Below are 23,434 nucleotides of genomic sequence, written 5' to 3' on the forward strand. Positions count from 1 at the left end.
GGTTGCTGACACCCTGCTGCCTATATCAGTGTTATGCAGCAATGTTTATAAACTATGTCCTTGTCCTGCATCATTTTGTAATGTTAATAACTGTTTTATTTTTTGAGTGCTCATTTGTTTATGTACTGTGTAAGGCGCTGTGGAACCTTTGTGGCAACATATAAATAAAGGATAATAATAGATTAACACTCACAGCTCTACTCTTGCAGTCCCTACTATAAACTAGCTGGGCTCTGCAGTGCCCCAGCCTAACGCTGTCTCTGGAGCTGGCTGCTTCTTCCTGACTGCAGGCTACAGCTCACGCCTCTTATTTCAGCAGCAGGCCCCAGCCCCAGCCCCTTTTCCACACAACTGACAGAACGGAACAGCTGTGGACGGCTGCTTCATACCTACAGCAGGAAGTACAGGAAGTCATGTAACAGACACATGTGGAAGCCCTGGGATTATTATCAGGTATAGAATTCTTTTCGAACTTCCAGGAGTTTACTTCCTATACAGAACATCTGATCCCTAATTCCTGTATAGGGTAAGTTATATGCTTCTTTGTCTTTTCTCAGATGTTGTTATAGTTTTATATACTGGGTGGTGAGTTAATGTTCAACAGTTGGAGGGTCTGAAAAGAAATAAGAATTAAATAACCCAAAGGTAACAACAGTGATACATCAACATATATAGGGATCACATTTTATTTGCAATATACAGTGTACTTCTACCGTATCATGTGTACAGCCAAGGTTCCTACAATTAATTTGCACAAGTACTCTGTAACCACCCTGTAAATATTAAAATTAAATTAAGTAGCTATCGATAAATTACCTATTAAACGCGCAGGGTACATTTTATTTTCTGTGGCATTTATTTATGTTTTGTTTATGTCGCTGGGAGCTCACAATGTGGCAGATGTATTAAGCTCTGGAAAGTGATAAAGTGGCGAGTGATAAATGACCAACCAATCAGCTCCTAACTGTCATTTTTCAAACAAGGCCTATAACATGACAGTTGGGAGCTGAGTGGCTGGCAGTTTATCACTCTGAACTTTATCATTTTCCAGAGCTTAGTACATCTGCCCTAATGTGTCTGACCTCTGTATGCCGTAGGTTTTCTGTCCCGGGGACAGTTCTCAATGTCTCCACCTCCCAATAGTGAGATATTGCATTCAGTGCAGAGGTACCGTAGTAATTCTTCTTTTCTGGCATCACAAACCAATTGTCACTTGCTCCATGAGATTTGGGCAGATGTACATGGGTTTACAGAACAAAGAACGTCAATATGGCGGTACAGGATTTTTGATGAATTTCAGCTAGTAAACTTGTGACAATGAAAGAAAACTCACATGAATCAATGAAACACACTTTACAGGGGTGTGGTATAAAAACCTACAGTAAAAAGATAGACAACATCTAGATAGACCTCACATGGTAGACAGTCAACAGGTAGACAGGAACAAAAGATTGACAGGTATACAAAAAATGGCTTTTTGTCTTCTAACCCTACTCTTCACCCTAACCTTAACCCTCCCTCCTGGTGCCTAACCCTAACCATTGGGGGAAGTTCGTAACCCTAACTCGCCCTGCTAGTGCCTAACCCTAACCCTCCGGTAAGTGTCTAACTCTAATCTTCCCTCCTGATGCCTAACCCTAACCATTGGGGGGAGTTTCCGAACCCTAACTAGTCCTCCTAGTGCCAAACCCTAACCCTCCTAGTGCCTAACTCTAATACTCCCTCCTGGTGCCTAACCCTAACCATTGGGAAGTTCCTAACCCTAATCAGCACTCCTAACCCTCCGGCAAGTGCCTAATAACATCCAGCCCTCCTAGTGGCCAACCCTAACCCTCTGGTAAGTGCATAACTGTAATCCTCCCTCCTGGTGCCTAACCCTAACCTTTGGGGGAGTTCCTAACCCTAATCAGCACTCCTAGTGCCTAACCCTAACCCTCCAGTAAGTGCCTAATTACATCCAGCCCTCCTAGTGGCTAACCCTAACCCTCTGGTAAGTGCCTAAACCTAATTGTCTCTCCTTGTGCCTAAGCCTCACCCTCTGGTAAATGCATAACTGTAATCCTCCCTCCTGGTGCCAAAACCCTAACCCTCTGGTAAGTGCCTAACCCTAACTGTCCCTTCTAGTGCCTAACCGTATGGAAGTGCCTAGCCCTAACCATCCCCCCTAGTGGCTAACCCTAACCCTCCGGTAAGTGCCTAACCCTAATGAGGCCTCCTAGAGGCTATCCTTAACCCTCTGGTAATTGCCTAACCCTAACTGTCCACCCTAGAGCCTAACTCTCTGGAAAGTACTCAAACCTAACCCTAAAAAAAAAATTGACAATTTTTGTGTCGACCATTCAAATATGGATCTTTTGAACCTGTTGACTTTTTGTACTTGTTGACTTGTCTACCATTTGTGTGTCAACCTTTTGACCCTATCAACCAATTGGTTACCATCTGGTATCAACCTATTGCTTGTGGACCTTTTTACTGTTGATCTTTCATCTGGAACTCCACCAGAACAACGTGAAGCAAATATATGCAGGAGAATGCACATAACATAACCAGGAGAAGACAAAGCTGATGAAAAAATATTGATGTAAATCAAACTTGCAAGAAAGTAGACAATATAATATGTTACCCCACAACAGGGAATGGATAACATAGGTTGAAAAAAATAGAGGGTGTCCAGGAGTCAAGAGACTAGTCCCGGGAATGCACCAAGAGACTAGTCCCTGGAATCCACCAACGAAACAGGAACCAACCAGGACTGGAAGCATAACTACCATAGATGCAAGGGGTGGAGCTGCTATTGGGCCCAGAGGATGGCTGATCTTCTTTGTCAAAGTTACATGTGTTATATACATTTTCACCATTGGGTGGTACATAGGGGCCCTTACACATTTTTGCTATTGGCCTTCAAATACCTTTTTACGCCTCTCAAAGTAGTAATAAATGAGCATTTTTACATTATCTGTAGCCATGAACCAATGAGGTATATTAAAGAACCCAATTATGACCACAAGCCATCCTGGAAAAAGTCTGTGGATGAAACATGTTGAGGAGCATTGTGACTGCTCTCCAGCCACTGTACACATTCACAAGGGACTATCACTACATCTTCATATTCTTTAATTGGGTATATTGGCTGTAGGACACACATTAGTCATTATGTTATTAAATGGTCAGTATAAACGAGTGAACATAAAAATGTTCTGTTAGATCATTATATAAGTCTCATGCTCTTATATTTGCAGTGGGTACTCCTGGAGAAGGACCTGGAACAGACACCTCTGCAGGTAGTAGGATACAGGTGGAAGCTGCTGAGATGGAGAAGTCAGGTAAGCTGGGGGTAACGTTGCTGACCTTATTCTGCCTCTATTTTGGGACAACTTGTACTTTTAATCAAAATATCCTCTCTCAGCATCATAGCAGTCATAATGTCGACATATATAACATTATAAATAATGGTGACCAGTCATAATGGACGAATGGACGAGATACAGTAGTGACAGGAATCTTGTCATGCCGGCTGCATTGTCTGATGCTACTAATTGTCATGTCAAGATATGTGTAGAACAGGGGTAGGGGACCTGTGGCACTTCAGCCGCTGTGGAACTACATATGCCAGTAATCCCTGCCACAATTTAGCCATTAGAGTTCCCGGCCCTTCACCCAGCAGTGTGAGACCTGCTCCCCAGGACAGTGGCAGGTGGGGCGTCTGATTGGGGTGGTCAAACCATAACGCAGTTTTCCTAAGGTGAGCTTCGGATGGACAGAAACCTCAGAGGAGCAGAATGACATATATGACAATACACAGTTGCTCTAAGCCCCCCCAAAATTGCTGCACTTGATATTGATGTTGACATTTTGAATTTGGTCAGAAAGTCGACATATAAAATATATTTAGGTATACATTATGATGTATAGATTAAGATTGGCTATATTCTCATTGTCGACCGAATATACAAAACCCCATTGTAGGTGCAGCCCTACCACAGCATATCTCCATCACTACCTGCAATCCACTCACACTCTGGTGTGCAATCATATCTGCAGAATTACAATCTCCGCTGGCAACAGGGTACTGCCTTACGTATCATCCACCTGCTGGCGTATCAGTCCATTCCAAGTCCATTGCTGGGTATTTAGATTCAACCTCTGCCCAGATCGAGATTGCCAGATCAGAGTACATCCCAACTGAGTACCATCTCCAACCTTCAGGTGTTAGTAAAATAAGCCCACACTGTGCCGAGAGTAAGTCCTGGTGCCAGCCTAAGTACTGTATCTGTGTTTATATTCAGTCACTAAGGGGACAATAGGTTGGTGTTATAGGCAGAAGATCTCACTTAGTGACTCTGTGGGTTTATCTTGCATCACACTGTAGTGTCATAACATTATCACTGGCTGGGAATACTGGGACTGACTGCAATTTAACAGGAAGAAGAACTAATGCAAACCAGCTTCCTTGATTGGAGATTAATTTGCAGCTGAGCTGCACACATACTGAGAGGTTAACACTAACTGTCGGGATGTCAGCACTGGGATTCTGACTGGTGTCGGGATTCCGGAGCCAACATTCTGAGTGCCACATCCCGACAGCCGTGATAATAACTACATCTTTTTATAAGCTATTTAGCTGAATGGGCCTTAATTTGATGAGAGTGACATTCCTAATAGGCTGAATATTTAGTCATCATACTCATAATCCTTCCAAACTACAGTACATTTATAAAATATTCATACAGTATCACAGAGGTACTGTAATTGCAACTATATTGCACCAATTGCTTTTATTCACATTTTGTTTTACTTTGTGGTGTATAATACAAATGTCTTTGTCTATTTGTTGGGCTTTTATAATTGTTTGCTATTTAATTTAAAGCATCTTTGTACAGTAGGAAATATGAAGGGCCCTCCAAATGTATGCAAATTAATCAGACAGAAGTTACAGTACTTCTATTATACCTAGAAGCCTACATTTGATGGGCAAAGCTCAATGATACCAGTCATTACATTCAAGAACCTTGTTGAGTCCCTCAGGGGCGAGATGGTCTGAAACCTAATAATCCACTTAACATTAACATATATGAAAAAAACTGTTCCTCCCTTCCTTACAGTAACTCTACAACACTTAGAGGACTTTAAGCCATACTTACCTCTGTGCCCTTTTCCTATAAGGTCTTTCTCATGGGTAGGGTTCTCCCTAATCTTTATTTTCATGTCTTATGTATTTTGCTTACATTGTGTGTCTCTGTTTTATGTATGTCCTTTTATCCCTTCTGTCTGGAGCTGCTTAGCACCATGGCACAATACAAATGAATACAAATAATATTAACCAGAATCCTTTATTACACCATTCCATACGTCCAAAATACATGATTTTAGCTGTTCTTATAAATTTGAAAGAAATCCAAAACCAAATCTGAAACCAAACCAAAACACTTGAGGGTGGTTTTGTCAAAACCAAAACACGGGGGTCGGCACACATCTCTACAAATGTGTTAGATTTTAGGAAGGCTGATTTTGCAGGGATGGGAAGATGTTTAAGCGAATCTTTGGCAGAGTGGAGGAACTTGAAAGGAGAGCAGGAGAGGTGGGAAAATTAAAAAAGTGCAATATTAAAGGCAACAGACCTTTGTGTCAAAAGGGTTAGGAAAACCACAAGGAAAAGGAAGCCAGTGTGGTTTGGAAAGAGGTAGCAAGTATTGTGAGAGCAAAAAAGATGGCCTTTAGGAAATACAAGCAGACACAAAATAATGAAGACAAAGAGGAGTATTTTGTAACACAGAAGGAGGCTAAGAAAGTAATCAGATGTGCAAAGGCAAAAGCTGAGGAGAAAATGGCACAGTCAGTGGGTAAAGGGGGCAAAACATCTCAGGAAACTAAATGAGCTTAAAGGGGTGCTGGTAACACCATTAACAGAATTATTCAACCAGTCACTAGCTACTGGAGTAATTCCAGAGGACTGGAAAAGAGCAAACATTGTCCCACTGCACAGAAGTGGAAGCAAGGAAGAGGCAAGTAACTACCGACCAGTGACTACCGACCAGTGACTACCGACCAGTGAGCCTTACATCAGTAGTTGGGAAAATGATGGAAACACTCCTAAAAAATGATTCATAGATTATCTCAAATCCAGCAATTTGCAGGACCCCAAAGGGCATGGATTTACTGGGGAGAGATCATGTCAAACAAATCTTATTACCTTTTATGACTGGGTGACTAAGGAAATAGATAAAGGGGGGCCATAGATGTAGCTTATATAGTCTTAGTAAGGCTTCTGACACTGTTCCACATTGCAGACTGTTAAATAAACTGGAAAGCATGGGATTGGATACAAAGATAGTTGAATGGATAAGATCATGGCTGCAGGATAGGAAACAGAGAGTTGTAGTAAACAGTTTGCAGTCTCTATAGGGAAATGTTACCAGTGGAGAACCTCAGGGATCTGTACTTGGACCAGTGCTTTTTAGTATCTTTATTTGTGACATTGCAAATGGTATTGAAGGGAAACTATGCCTATTTGCAGATGACACAAAGATATGCAACAGGGTAAACACACCAGGAGGGGTAAAACAAATGATTGATGATCTAGGTAGACTAGAGGAATGGGCAAGAACGTGGCAACTACAGTTTAATGCCCAAAATGCAAGATCATGCACTTGGGTCTCAAAAATCTAAAGGCTAAATATAATATTAATGACACTATACTGGAATGTACTGAAGAGGAAAGGGATCTAGGAGTCACTATTTCAGGTGACATAAAGGCAGGTAAGCAATGTAACAAAGCAATGAGGAAGGCAAGTCAGGTGCTTGGTTGCATAGGGAGAGGAATCAGTAGCAGAAAGAAAGAAGTGATAATATCACTGTGTAGGTCATTATTACGTTTTCATCTCCAATACTGTGTTCAGTTCAGGAGGCCATATCTCCAGAAGGATATTAATACATAAGAGACTGTACAAAGAAGGGCAACTAAAATGGTGCAAGGTCTACACCACAAAACGTACCAGGAAATACTAAAAGATCTTAATATGAATAGTTTGGAGCAGAGAAGGGAAAGGGGGGACATTATAGAAACGTTCAAATATATAATTCACATATATTTGTAAGACCATAGACTAAGATGTGGGAGGAGTCAGGAATAGTAAGGGGAGGTGTCTATGCCAGGAGCCAGGTGCTGACTGAAAGTGAGGGAGAACCAGCCTTCCCCTTCACAGTGCCTGCTGCAGACTCCAGAGGATTTCATACCTCACTGCTGGGAAGCTCTGCATCCACTGCCCAGTCACTACCACACACTGTTAACACACACGGGCACCCCCAGTCGCACTCCACTAGCACAGGCTCCTACTCAGTCCGTTACCTCAGGAGAGACCTCCAGTAACTCACATACCTGTCTACCTCAGCCACCTGCAGCTGCTACCAGCAGGTTCGGAGTCATGTGACCTGCTGCTGGCTCACCACATACCACCTGCACCAGTACATACATATATATGGGTAACTGTCTCCAGACTCTGGTGGGGCATCAAGTTACCATTCAGTTCCAATACAGTTCCATATTAGCCATTATGTGCCACATACACAGTGCACCCTATGTTTATATATACAGTATTTACAGATATACATATTATATATGACCCAACATGACTGAGTACAGCCATGTGGAAAGCGAATTTACAAGAAACATATTTACATAATTCCATATTTACATATGCTTTATGCTTTATAATGAATACTGGGCCTGATTCAGAGCTGAACGCTCTGACCAGAGCACTCGCTCTGAATCAGTACCCTCCTCCCTGAAAATGGAGCGGCCTCTTGGACGCTCGCATAGCTGTGGGTTACCACCCACAGCTTATGCGAGCGTCCATGATGATGGTCGCGATGGTCTTGACCATCGCGACCATCGGGCTTGCGATGAGACCCTGCGGTAGGGTCTCGCTGCCACAAGCCCTGGAGTGATTTTGGCTCTATCAGAGCCAAAATCACTCCCACTGACATCACTAGTGATGTCAGCGGGGCCGGCTTCAGACGGTAGGCGTTCCCATGGGAACGCCTCCGTCTGGCAGGCACGCCCCCGGCACGCCCACCAAAGGGAGCGTGCTGTCAATCAACATCGACAGCACGCCCCCTTTGGTGTGAGACCCAGAGCGATGGAGAGCCCGGCGCTCGCTGGGTCTCGCGCATGCGCACGACGGAGCTCCCTCCATTGTGCGCATGCGCAGTGGGGGAACATCGATCCGCTTGCGAGCGTACTGCCGCTCACGAGCGGGTCTGAATGACCCCCACAGTTCATGAAATTCAATATGGCCTTTGCACAGCCATTTTGCTTTGTACAAACTCACGAAGTGAAATGATTTTAGATGTCGTTAAGGACCGCTCCATATGAAAGTTGTTTATCTGCAGAATGGGATAAGAGCTTTACCATTTCTGCATAATTCTGTGCTTGAGAAATTTAGTGACCAAATACAGTGATGCAGAACAATGATCATTTCATAAAGGAATCTACTTCTCTTTGATTGCCAAGGAAAGAGACCATAAGAACAAACTTTGTCTATCTGATGATGTCGGTGGGTGTACAGGGGATGTATTACCTGAAGACTGTAATGAAGATTGTATAAAAGCTCTCTACTGTAATCAATCATTGTTATCCTTGCATTATAACCCTGGGGGATATGTGCTCACAGTTAAGGGCTAGATCTATTTATTTAATTAATTAATAAATGACAAATTCTTAAGTATACTGGATTGGAATCTATTACTTTTATGCAACAATGAAACACCTGGTGAAAGATACGATTAAACAACCACGTCTGAGGTACCAGAGAAGTGATTGGGGAATACGTATACCCTTCTTTATTGTTTATTGTCAATGACTTTTGCTGTCCAGCAGTCAAAACATTTTTAAAAAAACTTTATAAAATCATCTACCGTCAATCCATGCTGAAAATCCTCCAATATCTCCATGTTCTCCTGTCTGTTTTTATACTTTAGTATACTTTTAGATGGGACCCTACAGTACCTGTAAATTAAATGTTCCAGCTTCATTAAAAAGTGTAATACTCTCTTATATGCAGCCCTTCCATTAACTTTTATCATCTCTCCCATGGACTACGTGCAATATCTCAATCTAGCTTAATCTAAATGTGAGTGGGCTGCGAATATTCAGTGCTGCTATCTTTCATTTCTGTATTTTATCAATGATCGATTTCCATATTATATACATGGTGCCATTCTGTATAGTATTAATGATTCCATTCTGTAATGTTGTTATGAAACACCTAATTTTATAAGTTCCCCAGAATCGCGCTACATAGGTCTCCTGCATATAACAGCTGCCCTTTTCCCACAGAGAGTGACGCTCTTAACGGTACTGAGATGCCACCAGGTCTTAAACTCAGGATAGTAGGGGCTTATAAAATTAATGGATGGTCACAGAAATATAGGCTGGAACAGATATGGAGGTACTAAGAAATACCAATAGAGCAGGTCTGAACTCTGATGATATGCAGGTGGTAATGCAGCAGCAGTGGCAAGTACTTGTAGCAGAGTTCCAGTGCAAGGTATAAAAGAGAATCTTTATGAAATACTGATGGAGTTCCTATTTACTCCCTAACCCTCTTTTTTTGTACCCTTAAACTAACACTCCCTACCTTGCACCCTAACTCTAACTCTCCCAGTAAGTTCCTAAACCTAACCCTCCACTCTTCGTTGCTGGACACCTAGTGGTACCCTGGTCTTCTAGTGACATCCGGGACCAGTATGTAACATGGCTAGTGATACCATGCTCTGGTGTCCCGGTCTCTTAGTGATGGCGGCGACCTGGCAGGAAGTTGTCAGCCGCTGCAAGCAATGTGGTGGCTTATAACAATTGTATCAATGATGCCATTCTGTATTATATCAATGATGCCATTCTGTATTATATCAATGATGCCATTCTGTACTATATCAATTGTGCCATTCTGTATTATATCAATGATGCCATACTGTTTTATGTCAATGATGCCATTCTGAATACATCACAAATCCAAATGTTATTCACAGCATCTATATGGAGTATGTGAATCATTTGGAAATTGTAATATGTCATAATTCTGACTCTGCTCTTGTTTGTGCAGGTAAAAGACACATTGTGGATGTGTTCCAACTATCTATAATAAGCAGGTTGTCATCGGTGGATCCTGTTCTATATGACCTTCATGAGCAGAAACTGCTGACAGATGGACAATATGAAACTGTGCTCAATATACAATACCCTAGGGAGAAGGTGAAAGAGCTGTATCGTTATATCGAAACCTGGGATTATGATAAGAAGGAACAGCTGTTCCAATCTATGAGGAAACATAATAGGTCATTCATCACTAACCTGGAATTAGAGGGTCAGGCATGGAGAGATCATAAAAGTAGGTTTTACCATTTTCTCTAATCTCATTTATCTGGTCACTGGTTATTAGATGCTTATTATTGTATTGTGTGGAAGAGACCTGGGTGAGAAATACACTTGTCCATTCCTTACCCTCCCTTCATTTATAAACTGTGCTCTGTTGCTGCTGCTTGCAGTCTTCTATTACTATAATCAGACATAGCATATGGCCAGGTTTAGTTGTAACTAGATGACCCACACACATGATTTCCTTCAACTGACCATACAATCTGCCTGGTTTCTATTGAAGCTGACAGCAACCCAACAGTTATAGTAAATGAGAGCAGCTGAGTCTTCTAGAGGGAGAAAGTAAAAATTCCACCCTATGGTATTCCGGTGTTCACCAGGAGAGTCAAGGGGGCAGGTAGTTGAGGCTGACTGAGAAGAAGTAGTAAGGGCAAAGAGCCTGCATCTGCCACTGACACCAGTCTTCAAAAGTTATTCCTGCCAAGTCACAGCAGCAATTAGGGAGTGCCAAAGAAATGTATACTGCACTAGGGAAACAAATAGTTCAATTCAACTAGGTGCCTCCAACTATGAAAGAATCTGACGCAAATAATATGGGGAGTGGAGAAGGGAGAAGGTGCAGTGGTGTCCAAATCTGAGAGTCTAGCAGCAGGATACTCACAGCCAAGCAGCAGGGTCCAGCTCCAGGTCTGCAGAATCTTAGCCAAGAATCCTCACTGGAAGAGTCCAGAAGATGAAAAGAGATTGGGCGTTAGCAAAGTCATCAAACAGCTCTGGGCACTGGAACAGACAACAGGAACCATCAGTAGGACTACAGGAAACACAGCCTGCCACAGGAGCAGTCAGAAAAGACACAAGCCAGAGCACTGGAGGAACAGCATCAGCCAGCTGAAATTCAAGATGGCATCTAAACTGCTACTGCAGCACTCCAGTGGAAGAATTCCTCTTTGTCAAGCCTGAGCACCATTCTTGGCTCAGAACCAAGCACAATAGCCTCAGAGGCAATCTAGAAAGAGGCTGACAGTGTCCAGAAAGGCTATGTACAGCAGGATGATCAAGGATTATAGGGCTGGAAAGCTGCAGAAATGCCTCCTACTCTATGCCCATCCAGGTCATGTCCTTCTCAGTACTCAGTCTTTCATTTTAAGATATCTTGCTGCTTGGTGTTTCTATTACACAGCCTTTAAAATTGCTAGGTAATCTAACTATAGACTATTTCATATAGTTTTAAAACTGTACCAAGGCAGGAAATTACACTGTATTTGTGTTTGTGGGTTGTCCTCTCACCATTTGTTTATTTGCTTGCTGACCCTTTGTTGTTTGGGAAGGGGTAGAATCAGTGTGGACACCTGGTTTCAGCCATACTTATTACTTACATCTTAGGCTGGTAAGCCAAGGCTGGGTTTGCAAGAGTGCTTAGATTTGAAGTGCTTAATTTAAAGTGTAACTAGAATTTTTAAATTGAAGCCGGAGTTATTCAGGAGTTAAACAGGAGGAGAACAGAAGGAGAAACTAACAAATCAACTATTCCTGCTATTAAGGACTGTTTTTAAATACCACCACACTTCCAACATGCGTATGGATTGTGCCTGTACCTGGATCCCTAATGCTGCTTACATCCCTCCTGACCTCCTCATGCATTCAGCTTATCCACTCCAACTATGCCATACCAAACCACGCAGCAAGTTGCCCCCTCTAATGGACCTTGGTTGTGGCCTCCAAATCTTGAGGCTTGGTGAAATTTTGATCAACTCATTGTCCTTTCCTCTTAAGGTCAAACTAACCTTTCCATAAATGTTATATTACTGTCACCCTTGTATCCAGCCCATCTGTGTCACCCTTGTCTGTCTGCCCCCTCCCCTTAGAATGTAAGCTCTCACGAGCAGGGCCCTCTTCCCTCATGTGCTTCTCCTTCACTTAATTATACTTTAATATACAACAGTAGCCCACCCTTGGTTGCTGACACCATGCTGCTTATCTAAGTGTTATGCAGCAATGTATTAATCATGTATCTGTCCTGCATTGTTTGTACTGTTAATAACTGTTTTCTTGTGTGCTCATTTGTTTATGTACATTGTAAGGTGCTGCGGAACCCTTGTGGCACCATATAAATAAAGGATAATAATAATAATAATAATAATATTAATAATAATAAAATAATAATAATAATAATAATAATAATAATGAGTTAAACTGTTCTATTGCTCTATTTTTAAATAGATTGCACAATGAACAAGCTGAGTTTGTATAGTAACAAAAATATTTTGTGATTTGAGGTTTTAAAATAGACAAACAAGGATTTTACCTATTTGGTATATGGGCCTGATTCAGCACGGATCGCAACTGCAACTGCGCACGCCATCGCACTGTGATCATAGACATACATAGGAATCCATCACAGAGTGAGTGACCGGCTGTGAGCTTTTGGGGGTGGTGACAGGGGATTGGTCGGAAAAACACAAGCGTGCCTGTCGGTTTGAACGCTCTTGCATGGCGTGCATAAAATAGCCACTGATACGGCATATGCAGCTTGTGTACTCACTGCGTGCAACGAGACTTGCAATTTCTGTGACGGATCAGACCTGCTGTAATTGTGCATGATGGGCCGCTGTATACTCAGAACTGCAAGGTCTTATGGTATTTCACAGTGGCAGACTTTAGCATATTTTTGCATCTTCATTGCGTGCGATTATGCAGCCGTAATCGCAATTGCAATCCGTGCTGAATTAGGCTCGATGGGCCTGATTCAGAGCCGGACGCTCTTTCATAGCGCTCGCTCTGAATCAGTGCCCGCCTATTGTATTTTTAAAGCGGCCTCCTGGTCGCTCACATAGCTGTGGGTGACCACCCACAGCTATAGCGAGCGGCCAGGAAGAAGGTCGCAATGGTCAAGACCATCACGACCATCGGGCTTGCGACGAAACCCTTGTGGTAGGGTCTCGTTGCCGCAAGCCCAAGAGTGCTTTTGGCTCTATCAGAGACAAAAGCACTCCCACTGACATCACTTGTGATGTCAGCGGGGCCAGCCCTAGACGGTAGGCGTTCCCATGGGAATGCCTCCGTCTGGGCAGCCACGCCCCTGACCCGCCCACCAAAGGGAGCGAGCTGTCACTCAACATCGACAGCACGCCCCCTTTTGTAGCGAGACCCCGAGTGACGGATTGCCCGTCGCTATTCGGGTCTCGCGCATGCGCACGACGGAGCCGGCTCCGTCGTGCGCATGCGCACTGGGCCAACATCGACCCACCTGCGAGCACATGGCGCTCACGAGCGTGTCTGAATCAGGCCCTATGTTCAGAAATACTGATCTGGATAAAATGATCAGTAAAATCAGTAACTAGGAGAACAATGTGATTGGATCAAAGTGAGTTTAAAGATATGTGCATCTGAGGACAGGGGAAGCATAGCTGAGGGTTTACTCTATGACAGCTTGTTTGTATTGCTGGAATTGTATCTTTCCCTGCATATTTGCAAGAGTATTAAAACCGGAATAAATCTCTAATTTCAACTAAATTACTGGGGTCACTGTTGACATTGTATGCTTACTAAACCAATGCTATTTTAGGCGTATAGTATTTTTTTTTTTTATTAAAAACATTTTTTTAACATATCTTTAAGAGCGGGTACCTTCCTATATATGATTTTAAAATTTTGTGGTAGCTCATTCTTTAGTATTGGATCTTGCAAAAGAATTTTATAATATCTCTTTATGATCCTCTTTTTATTGTTTATAATAGGAGCCATACTGATTTATGAATGTCCATTCCAAATCTAATGCCCGTAGTAATCCTAGTAGGTTTAATTTGCAGTAGTATAGAGGTAAAGGGACGAGAGAGAGAATTTTTAGGGCGCACAGAGGGAAATCTGCCAATGGTTTTATCAATATTCCAAGGAAAGAATCTCACCACAATTCAAAGCAATATCACAGAAAAAGAATAGGAATAAACAAAACCTACGGCGCTAGTAAAGTGATATAAAATAACAATAATACATCCCTTATTATTAAGCTACAGAAGATGTTGTCTTGTAATGGAAAGGAGTTGGCTGACGTATCCCCTTCTGGATAGAGTCTTGAGTCAACATCCACTTAATCATTACATAGGAGAAAACATCAAAAAGAAAAAGAGAAGCCAATGGGGCAGATGTACTAAGCTCTGAAAAGTGATAAACTGGAGAGAGATAAATTACCAGCCACTCAGCTGCTAACTGTCTTTTTTCAAACACAGCCTGTAATATGTCTGTTAGGAGTGGCTGGTCATTTATCACTCTCCAGGTTATCACTTTTCAGAGCTTAGTACATCTCTCCCAATGTGTAGTCATTTTGGAGACACCAGAATGTAAACATGCGGAATGAGCTGGCTGTTTCTAAGTAATATGTAGTGGCGTACACCATAGTTAGTGGGAAATAAGTATACTGAATGGTATCTTTAAAATACAATAGAGTTTACATAGACTCTTCTTTAAGGGATTAGCGTACCTAACTCACATCTCTGTATGCAGGATTAAAATATATAAAGCTATCTTTTTGCTCTATTCACCGGATGGGACCAACATTCAGGTGTACTTTAAACCGACCCGCAGATCTTATGAGAAGATTGAACATCTCATAAGATCTGCGGACCGGTAACTGTTTCTTAAAGCTTTGATTCCAATTCCCCGATTCATAAATAGCACCATCTCCGGCTCCGTTTCAGCTACATTAATCCCTGCTTAAGGACCTGGACTACATTTCCCAAAATGCACTTTACTGGAAGTCCAGTTTGATAACAACGAAGATTGTGGTTATCCACTTAAAAATTTGAATCATATCTTGTTAAATTTGTTTATATAAAAACCAAGATAGTAGCAATTTTAAATTTGATGTAATTTTAGTACTCTGGATACTCTGGATACACATTTGTTTTGTATATGTTGTTTTAATTGATGATGACAACTTCCTGCAATAAGCTGATAGGCCCACCTTTACATAAATATTGAGCTCCTCACACCAGCAGTATGACTTGAAAAAGGTCCTGGAGGCCGAAACGCGTTGATATCTACTAAGGGTGTGAGTAGCTCAACACTTGGATTTTTTTTTTACTATGATTATTAATTTAATCCTGAACAATTTTTTCATTTTTTTAAAGTTTTTTTAAATTTCTCTTTTTTTTCTCTACATGTTTTTGAACTTTGGTATCTTTTTATATGCACCTATTATGTGTTGTGGTGCTGTCGTTTTTTTGGGGTGATTTTGACTCCATATTTTAAAATTATTACAAAATTTTTGGACTGAAACCTGTCTGCCTGCCTATATAATGGAGCAGCATTATTGAGGACCAATATTGAAAGATTGAATTTCATCTAAAATATACATCTATGGGAGTGCCATCATTCTTCACTATGTAAGTTGGGGTACGCTCCCATATTTACCATACAAAGATACCCATTTGTGAATGATTATCTATGATTTAGTGTGAGTTGGGGTACGCTACCTAGTGTCTAATTCTAAGGATACTCTCATTATATTAGCCACTAAACCCTATTGCAAGGTTTAAAGTACACCTGAATGTTGGTCCCATCCAGTGAATAGAGCAAAAAGATAGCTTTATATATTTTCATCCTGCATACAGAGATGTGAGTTGGGTACACTAGTATCTTAAAGAAGAGTCTATGTAAGCTCTATTGGATTTTAAAGATATAAGTCAGTATACTTATTTCCCACTAATGATGTGAGTGGGGTATGCCACTACATATCACTTAGAAACAGCCAGCTCGTTCTGCATGTTTACATTCTGGTGTCTCCAAAATTACTACACATTGGCTTCTCTATTTCTTTTTTATGTTTTCTCCTGTGTTACGACTAGGTGGATTTTGACTCAAGACTCTATCCAGAAGGGGATATATCAGCCGACTCCTTTCCATTACAAGATGAAAATCTTCTGTAGCTCAATAATAAGGGATGTATTATTGTACATTATATCACTTTACTAGTGCCATAGTTTTGTTTATTCTTATTCTTTTTCTGTGTTTTTTTGTAGTAGATCTCCTCCTACAATATTGACAGTGGTTATAGCTTTTCCAATTCAGTCCTTAGAATAACCTTTGTCTAAGAATAGCTTGCCTATTTCAGTAATTTGTCCATCTAGAATAATTGGTTATGAAACGTTTTATTTAAGCCTATTAAGTTAATTACAATGATGCTCATTATATTTTTTTGTAATTTTGTTTTTCTAATGTGGACTCATTTAGATATAAAGATCAAAAAAAAAACTTCAGTTTGGCTGCTGTTAAAATAAAATGTAATGTTAAAATCATTGGAGTTTAATAATGTGCAAGATTTGTTTAACAGCATATTAGCCTCATTCCAAATAAAAAGCACATCATCGATGTATCTAAACCCGCACCCCAGATTTGCATCCTATGGGTTATTTGCCCACATCCTATGATCTTCCCAATATGGCAAAAATAAATTTAGACAGCTAAGGAAATCCTGGTGCCATTGTTATATGCTGTATGTAAAATGTACCATTGAAAAATAAATAATTTTCAAGGATAAATAAAAAAATCTTCTAAAATAAACTCATTTTTCTCCATATTGTTTAATGTACAAAAATAGGAAACAGTCTTTATTTATATATATATATGTGTGTGTGTTTGTATGATTACAGATAATTCTCTGACTGACACACACTTTGTGGATAGACATCGGGCCGATCTGATCCATAGGGTGCTCCTTGTAGAGCGAGTCCTAGATGGTCTCATAAGTGAACAGCTTCTGACATATGAACAATATGACTCTGTGCGCAGCAGACCGATCCGCCAAGAGAAGATGAGGGCACTTTATACTTTTATTTGGTTTTGGAGTGACAGTGACAAGAGCAAGCTATACAAGATTCTAAAGGACACCAATGGGCCTCTTATCAGAGAACTGGAACAAGGTGAAAGTAATTCCTCTGAAAACATTTGGAAATATCATATTTAGGCTCTAGAGTTATATTGGGTTGTGGGTTTGGACAATAAGCAATGAATGGTCAGGAATATCTTATTTAAAAGCCATTACTTATTTGTTTCCTTGTAAGCAACATCCGGCCACAACCTCTAGGGGGAGCTGCATGATAAATCTATAGCAGGAGTGGATAATAAGTGGCTCTCAAGCGACTGTTGAATTACACAACCCAGCATGCATTGCAACAGTTTTTGCATGGTCAAACAGCAAAACTGTGGCAGGGCATGCTGGTATGTGTTATAACAGTTTATTGTCCGCAGATGACTAAGGGCCTTATTCATTAATAATAGCTAGGTATCTAGCTAGCCATGATTTGCAGCAGCACACACCAAACCACTAAAACAATTCTGTATTGCTCCAGTGCCAGGAAAGCTGCTCCGAAAAGCAGCTGTCCCGTTATTCGTACCATGCATGCTTTCACCACTAATTATTGGTGGCAAAAGTTTTTATTGAATGCATTCCAAATCTCTTTCCAGGAGTGGGGCCCAGCAGACTAATGCCACCTGAAAATGGTGTTTGTACCCTCACTAAAGCTCTGAAAACAGATTGATGAATTTATGCCCCCATACTAGTGTGTGGGGGTGCAGTGTGTTTAACCTGTCTTTTTTAAGTATATTCTTCACAGTGGGGGTACAGGTGCCATTGGCCTGCTGGCATTTGAGTTCTTCATGTGCCACAGGGTAGGTTGGCAGGAACCTGTAGTCCCACTATGAATAACAATATTATTACTGCTGTATATTAAACCCATTACCCCTGCACCCACAGCCTCCAGGGGTGCCGATAAGAGCTTCACCCTAGACCTGGGGTATCATTGGGAGGGAGGACCCCTTTTTCTGGTGCTGGTTATGCTTTTGGGGAGAATACCACACCAATTTATTATTTTTCACTATTTAACACACAAAATAAACTTTGTCATTTTTCTCTATATTGTCTTATGTAAAAAATAGGAAACAGTCTTTATACCTAATGCAGCATCTATAAATGGCATAAAGTGTGCTAACATCAGCACTTTCCACAACAGGACTGGCCAACCTGTGGCTCCAGCATGCTTTACCAGCCAATCGGTGGCAGGGTATGGTGGGAGCCATAGGTTGGCCAGGTCTGTTCTAGAAGATTCCCTTCTTTCCATTGAATGTTTTTTTTACATTTTCTTAAAATGTCCCCTGTATCTTTCAAATATGATCACTTGTTGAGGCGAGTGGATAAATTGTTATATTACATTTGGAAGATTACAGTTACAGATAAATGATTAGAACTTTTAATTAGACATAGCTCTTTTATCCACAAAATATATAAAAAAATAGACTACCAACCAGTGCTTGAAGTGGGAATTTAGAGCTTGGGGTATGGATATTTGAATCTTCACCAGCTCCTGGTTCCATATCACCCCCTGCAGCTCTCATGCCCTCCACTTGTCCCTGCCTGCTCCTCTCTCTCACCCCCTGCCCTATTTGATTACCTCACACTCTCACCCCCTACACCACTAACTGCTCGCTTCCCACTCTCTTTCTATTCCCGTTTTCACACCCTCTCCTTCACTATGGTTTATCTCTGTGCTTTGATGGAGCCGGCAGGAGCAATAGGTCTTAGCTGCTGCACTGCTGTTTACAGTTGGGACAGACCACCAGCCAATCCTTGCTCACGGACTGGCTCAGACTGCTGCCAATCAAGAAAAAAAGGGAGACTTTTTAAATCTGGTGCCGGATGCGAGTTAATGAGAAGCTGCCACTTGGCAGCTTCTCATTGGCTGGCAGTCCAGGAGCTTTGATTGGCTGATGACCAAAAAATTGCTTACTTTAAACTACCATGAGTGGAGCCGGGTCCGATGCACCATCCTAGGGATGGCCATTAGTGGTGTTCCCATCGATGGGAAAATAGCTAGTAGCCATCAATGGCTACACACTATTCAATGGATGACCATCTATGGTTTCACCAACTGATATGTCTGACTGGCCCATGGGCCAATCAGAACCTGGGGATGGGGCTTTGCAGGTGCCGGGTCCTGACACCTTGTAAAAGAAAAAAAAGACTATTCGGTTATGCTTAAACATTGATGGAAGGAAACCATATGGTTCTCACCCTTCGATGGCAAAAGCATTCAACATTGGCGATAAACCATCTATGATTATGAATCATCGATGGTCTATGGCCATCCCAACACAATGCCACTGCTGTTCCAGCACTGGGATCCCATAAACGATCCCAGCGCTGATACAATTTCTCCTTCGGCTAAAATGTAGTGGCAGCGGGGAGTGGTGGTATGTCATATCGCCGCATACTGCCCCACTTCAACCACTGCTACCAACATCCAAAATAACATTGTTACTATGATTCCTTGGTCATAACATCTTCATCCATTAAATAAAGTAATTTTTCAGAAAATTCTTACACTATCATCACTCACCTCTATTTTTTAAAACCAGTTGAAGATAATGATCAATTGATGATGAAACTATTTTTCCTTCACATTATAGGGTGTCGTGGCAGATTTGGGTTGTCTTTGCGGACTTTTGGTAAAATGGTAAATGTGCGTACACAATAGATGATATCATGCAAGATTTGACCAATTTTCGACACATCAAAATGACAGATCGTGCATAATATGTGCAAATCTTGGGTGCCCACTCGCCATAACGCTGCCGATGCGCGTACCCACGGGTCGTCTATTGTATCTTTAAATATTGCCTACAGCATGCAAGATCGGTCAATCTTATACACGATCTGTGGCATACGATGCTGATATCACTTGCATGCAGGGATCAGTGAGCTCAAGACACCAAGACATTGATTCAAGCATGGATCAGTGATATCCGTGCTGCAAGCTTCAAGACACAGATGCATGCACAGATCAGTAACATCCGTTTATGCATTTGTGTAAAAAAATTAATACAAAGGTGTGCCCCCCCCTTTCCTAAAGCACAACCAAACCTGGGCTTTTCAGAGCCAGTCCTGGTTGTGAAAATACAGGGGATAATCGACATAGGGGTCCCCTGTATTTAGCATAACCAGCACCGGGCTTTTCAGCTGATCCTGTTCTGGTTTTGGAAATACAGGTGACAAAAAGAGTAGGGGGCCCCTGTGTTATCCATAACCAGCACCAAACTCTTTCTAGCGGGGCAGTAATGCCACAGCCAGGGGAACCTTTTCACCAGGTCCTCTTCATTACAAAGTAGGCATCCACAGTCTTGGCAAAACAAAACAATGAAATGACCCAACCCGAATACAGAGTACCGTCCTCTAAGGATGGTACTTCCTGAATGACGGCTCAGCAGCAGGATTTCACCCAGTGCTGAGTGCAGTGGTGTAACTATAAATTTTGCTCCCCCCTGCCAAAAAAGTTTTTTGCCAACTCCCCTACCCCCCACCCCATAGCAGTTTGGTAAGACTAATACAGGGCCATTTCAAGGCAATTTGGATCCCAGTGCGAAAAGTTAAAATGTTCACCTAACCCCCATAGACAATTTACATTATTTGTCATGTTTTCCTCCTTATAGTAATACACATTATGCCACACATTATAATGCCCCTTACACATTGTGCTACACCATAATGCAGATTACACATTATGCCACACAGTAATGCCCATTACACATTATTCCACACACCATAATGCCCATTACACATTATGTCACACACTGCAATGTACCTTACACATTATGACACACACAGTAATACCCCTTACACATTATGCCACACACCTTAATACCCATTACCATAATGCCCATTACACATTATGCCACACTCCATAATGTCTATTAAACAATATGCCATACACTTTAATGCCCATTACACATTATGCCAAATACAGTTATACCCCATACACCATTTTATGCTCCACAGTAAGGCTTCTAATTACTTTTAAATTACCTGCTACTTGTCAGGGGTCTCATGCTCATTGTTAGGGTTTTTTTGCTCTGTGTTCCATGCTTCTTGTCAGGGGTTCCATGCTCATTGCCAGGGGTTCATGCTCATTGTCAGAGGTCTAATGCTCAGTGGTTTCACAGCAGAAGATGCAGCTTTCTGCTTCTTATCCTGGTGGTGCCAGCATTTCTGAAAACTTGTGGGTAATGTTATGTGCACTGTGCTTCCCTGACAGATGCTAGAGGTCAGGTAGGGGCTCTAGCATTTGTCTCCTCCTAGGCGGCGGACATTTTTGAAGGGACATTTTCAGCAGATTCCAAGCAGACAGCTAGACCACATGGAATCTGCATTAACACTAAACCCAAAACATCGTGCCCCCAAGCCATTCCCACCATGGTTTCATGCTCATTGCCAGGGGTTCATGCTCGTTGTCAGAGGTCTCATGCTCATTGTCAAGGGTTTCACGGCAGAAGATGCAGCTTTCTGCATAAACATCACCCCCAAGCCACCGCGCCCCCAAGCCATTCCCACCATGGTTCCCACCATTGATTTCCACATTTTCTAATCAAAATAACAAATTATTTCACTTATTCCAGTGACTTTTTTTTTTTTTTAATGTTTGTGTGAGAAAGCAATTTGTCATGCTTTTTAATTATAATAGGTGAACGTATATGAAAATCTATAACTATATATATTGAGGTATATATACAATGAGGTCAAGGAAGCAGTGGATGCAGCCTTTTTTCATCTGGAACAGAGCACAAGTGAAAAAAACAGACATAAATACCTAACCTCCCCCTACAAAAGGGGAGATTGCTGCTTATCTTCTTGTCTATAGTGTGTATGGATTTTCGCCAATGGAGGGCACAGGAGCTAGTATACACTGTTGTCAAGCCTGTGAGTGCTGTCTCATTGCTATATATACTGTATATATATTATACACACACACATACAGTACATATTGCGGTTTTAGGATCGACGTTGTGATTGTATCTGTTGTTTGATTAGAATAAGGAGGCATTTATAAGGTCTGTCTGTGAGCTAATTTTACACCTATAGACAGAAGCTGTTTATAGAAGATTTATTGGATGTACATTGCTAGTTGTCGATTTTACACAACAATACAAAGTGAACATGTGTCTGTCAGATTACTCATTACATTTCTCACTCTTTTTTCTTTTTAGAGAAAAGTCCTAACACTGAGAGGAAACACAGAGAAGCAGGTGAGGGGGCACTGGGCTAATATTAAAATAAGGAACATAGAAATTAGATACAAATACATCACAGAGCAGGGGCATTTTAAGAGAGGAGGGAGCTCGTGTGCAGCCTCCGTTTGGGCCCCCTGCCCTCTGTCAGTGCTTTGAGCGCTGTAGATTCTCATGCCAGAATCTACTGCTAATGCAGGGGTCTCCGGGAAAATGGAACATGCACCTACTTTCCCGGGGACATCTTTTCTGTGCATGCGCAGATCACAGTGAAAATGTCTGCCACCATTTTTCCAGTGAGTGGCACCGGTCCAGCGCTATGGAGCAGCACTTCGGATCTGCGGAGAGGTGAGTATAATTTTAACTATGGGTGCAGGGTGTGCAGTGTGAGCCCCCCCCTGGACCCAGGTGCCCGTGTGCACCGCACACCCTGCACCCATTATAAAGACGCCTATGTCACAGAGTAAATATGCTGATGCAGAGAGCGGTGCAAAATAGGCATAAATTAAACTGAAAATAAAAAAAGCCTATGTAAACTGAGAGTATTATTATTACCCATGTGCTGAGCTCCAGCTGCAATTAAGATGTTCTCCAGACTGCAACTGCAGCACATGCTCCCGATTTTTGACAGGGACACCTCACTAACTAATATACACAAGTTCTTATTTTTCATCATTTTAACTTCAAATATATCTGTAACATACAGTAGTGCAGTTAGGGTGACATTGGGGCTGATAGTGTACGGGGTGTCATCCCCTTCGGTGACATCTTCTGCTCTGTTGCTGGCAGCCTATTGCTGCCAGTGATGGGTTTCTCTACACATGCGTGATGGCCAGTCTGCACATGTTCATGACACGTCCACCCAGTGAGGATACAGTAGAATCCCTGATTGTTATAAAAAAAAACATACCCACCCACCCCTTGGCTCAGGTCCTCTTTGGTCCATGTATGCAAAAATCAAAATTGTGGCTGTGGCAGCCATTAGCATATTTTTGCGGCTTCATTGCATGC

General features: G+C 41.8%; 1 protein-coding gene across 4 annotated transcripts in view; it reads left to right on the forward strand.

The window, feature by feature from the left end:
- The first annotated feature begins 366 nt into the window (after positions 1–366).
- LOC148476927 (uncharacterized) overlaps positions 367–23,434 on the forward strand; it is a 160,754-nt gene continuing 137,686 nt past the window's right edge. For 3 of the 4 annotated variants that reach the window (XM_088457511.1, XM_088457513.1, XM_088457512.1), the window contains exons 1-5: positions 367–526; positions 3,240–3,323; positions 10,101–10,385; positions 17,020–17,289; positions 22,403–22,441. In XM_088457511.1, coding sequence (XP_088313637.1) covers positions 3,311–3,323; positions 10,101–10,385; positions 17,020–17,289; positions 22,403–22,441 — 607 coding nt within the window. In that variant the 5' untranslated portion in view covers positions 367–526; positions 3,240–3,310. The remainder of the gene's footprint in view (positions 527–3,239; positions 3,324–10,100; positions 10,386–17,019; positions 17,290–22,402; positions 22,442–23,434) is intronic. The other variant, XM_088457510.1, reaches the window with a different exon arrangement.

The sequence above is a fragment of the Taudactylus pleione genome, unplaced genomic scaffold, assembly GCF_031769625.1.
Source record: "Taudactylus pleione unplaced genomic scaffold, aTauple2 ptg000762l, whole genome shotgun sequence".
NCBI classification, from domain to species: Eukaryota; Metazoa; Chordata; class Amphibia; order Anura; family Myobatrachidae; genus Taudactylus; species Taudactylus pleione.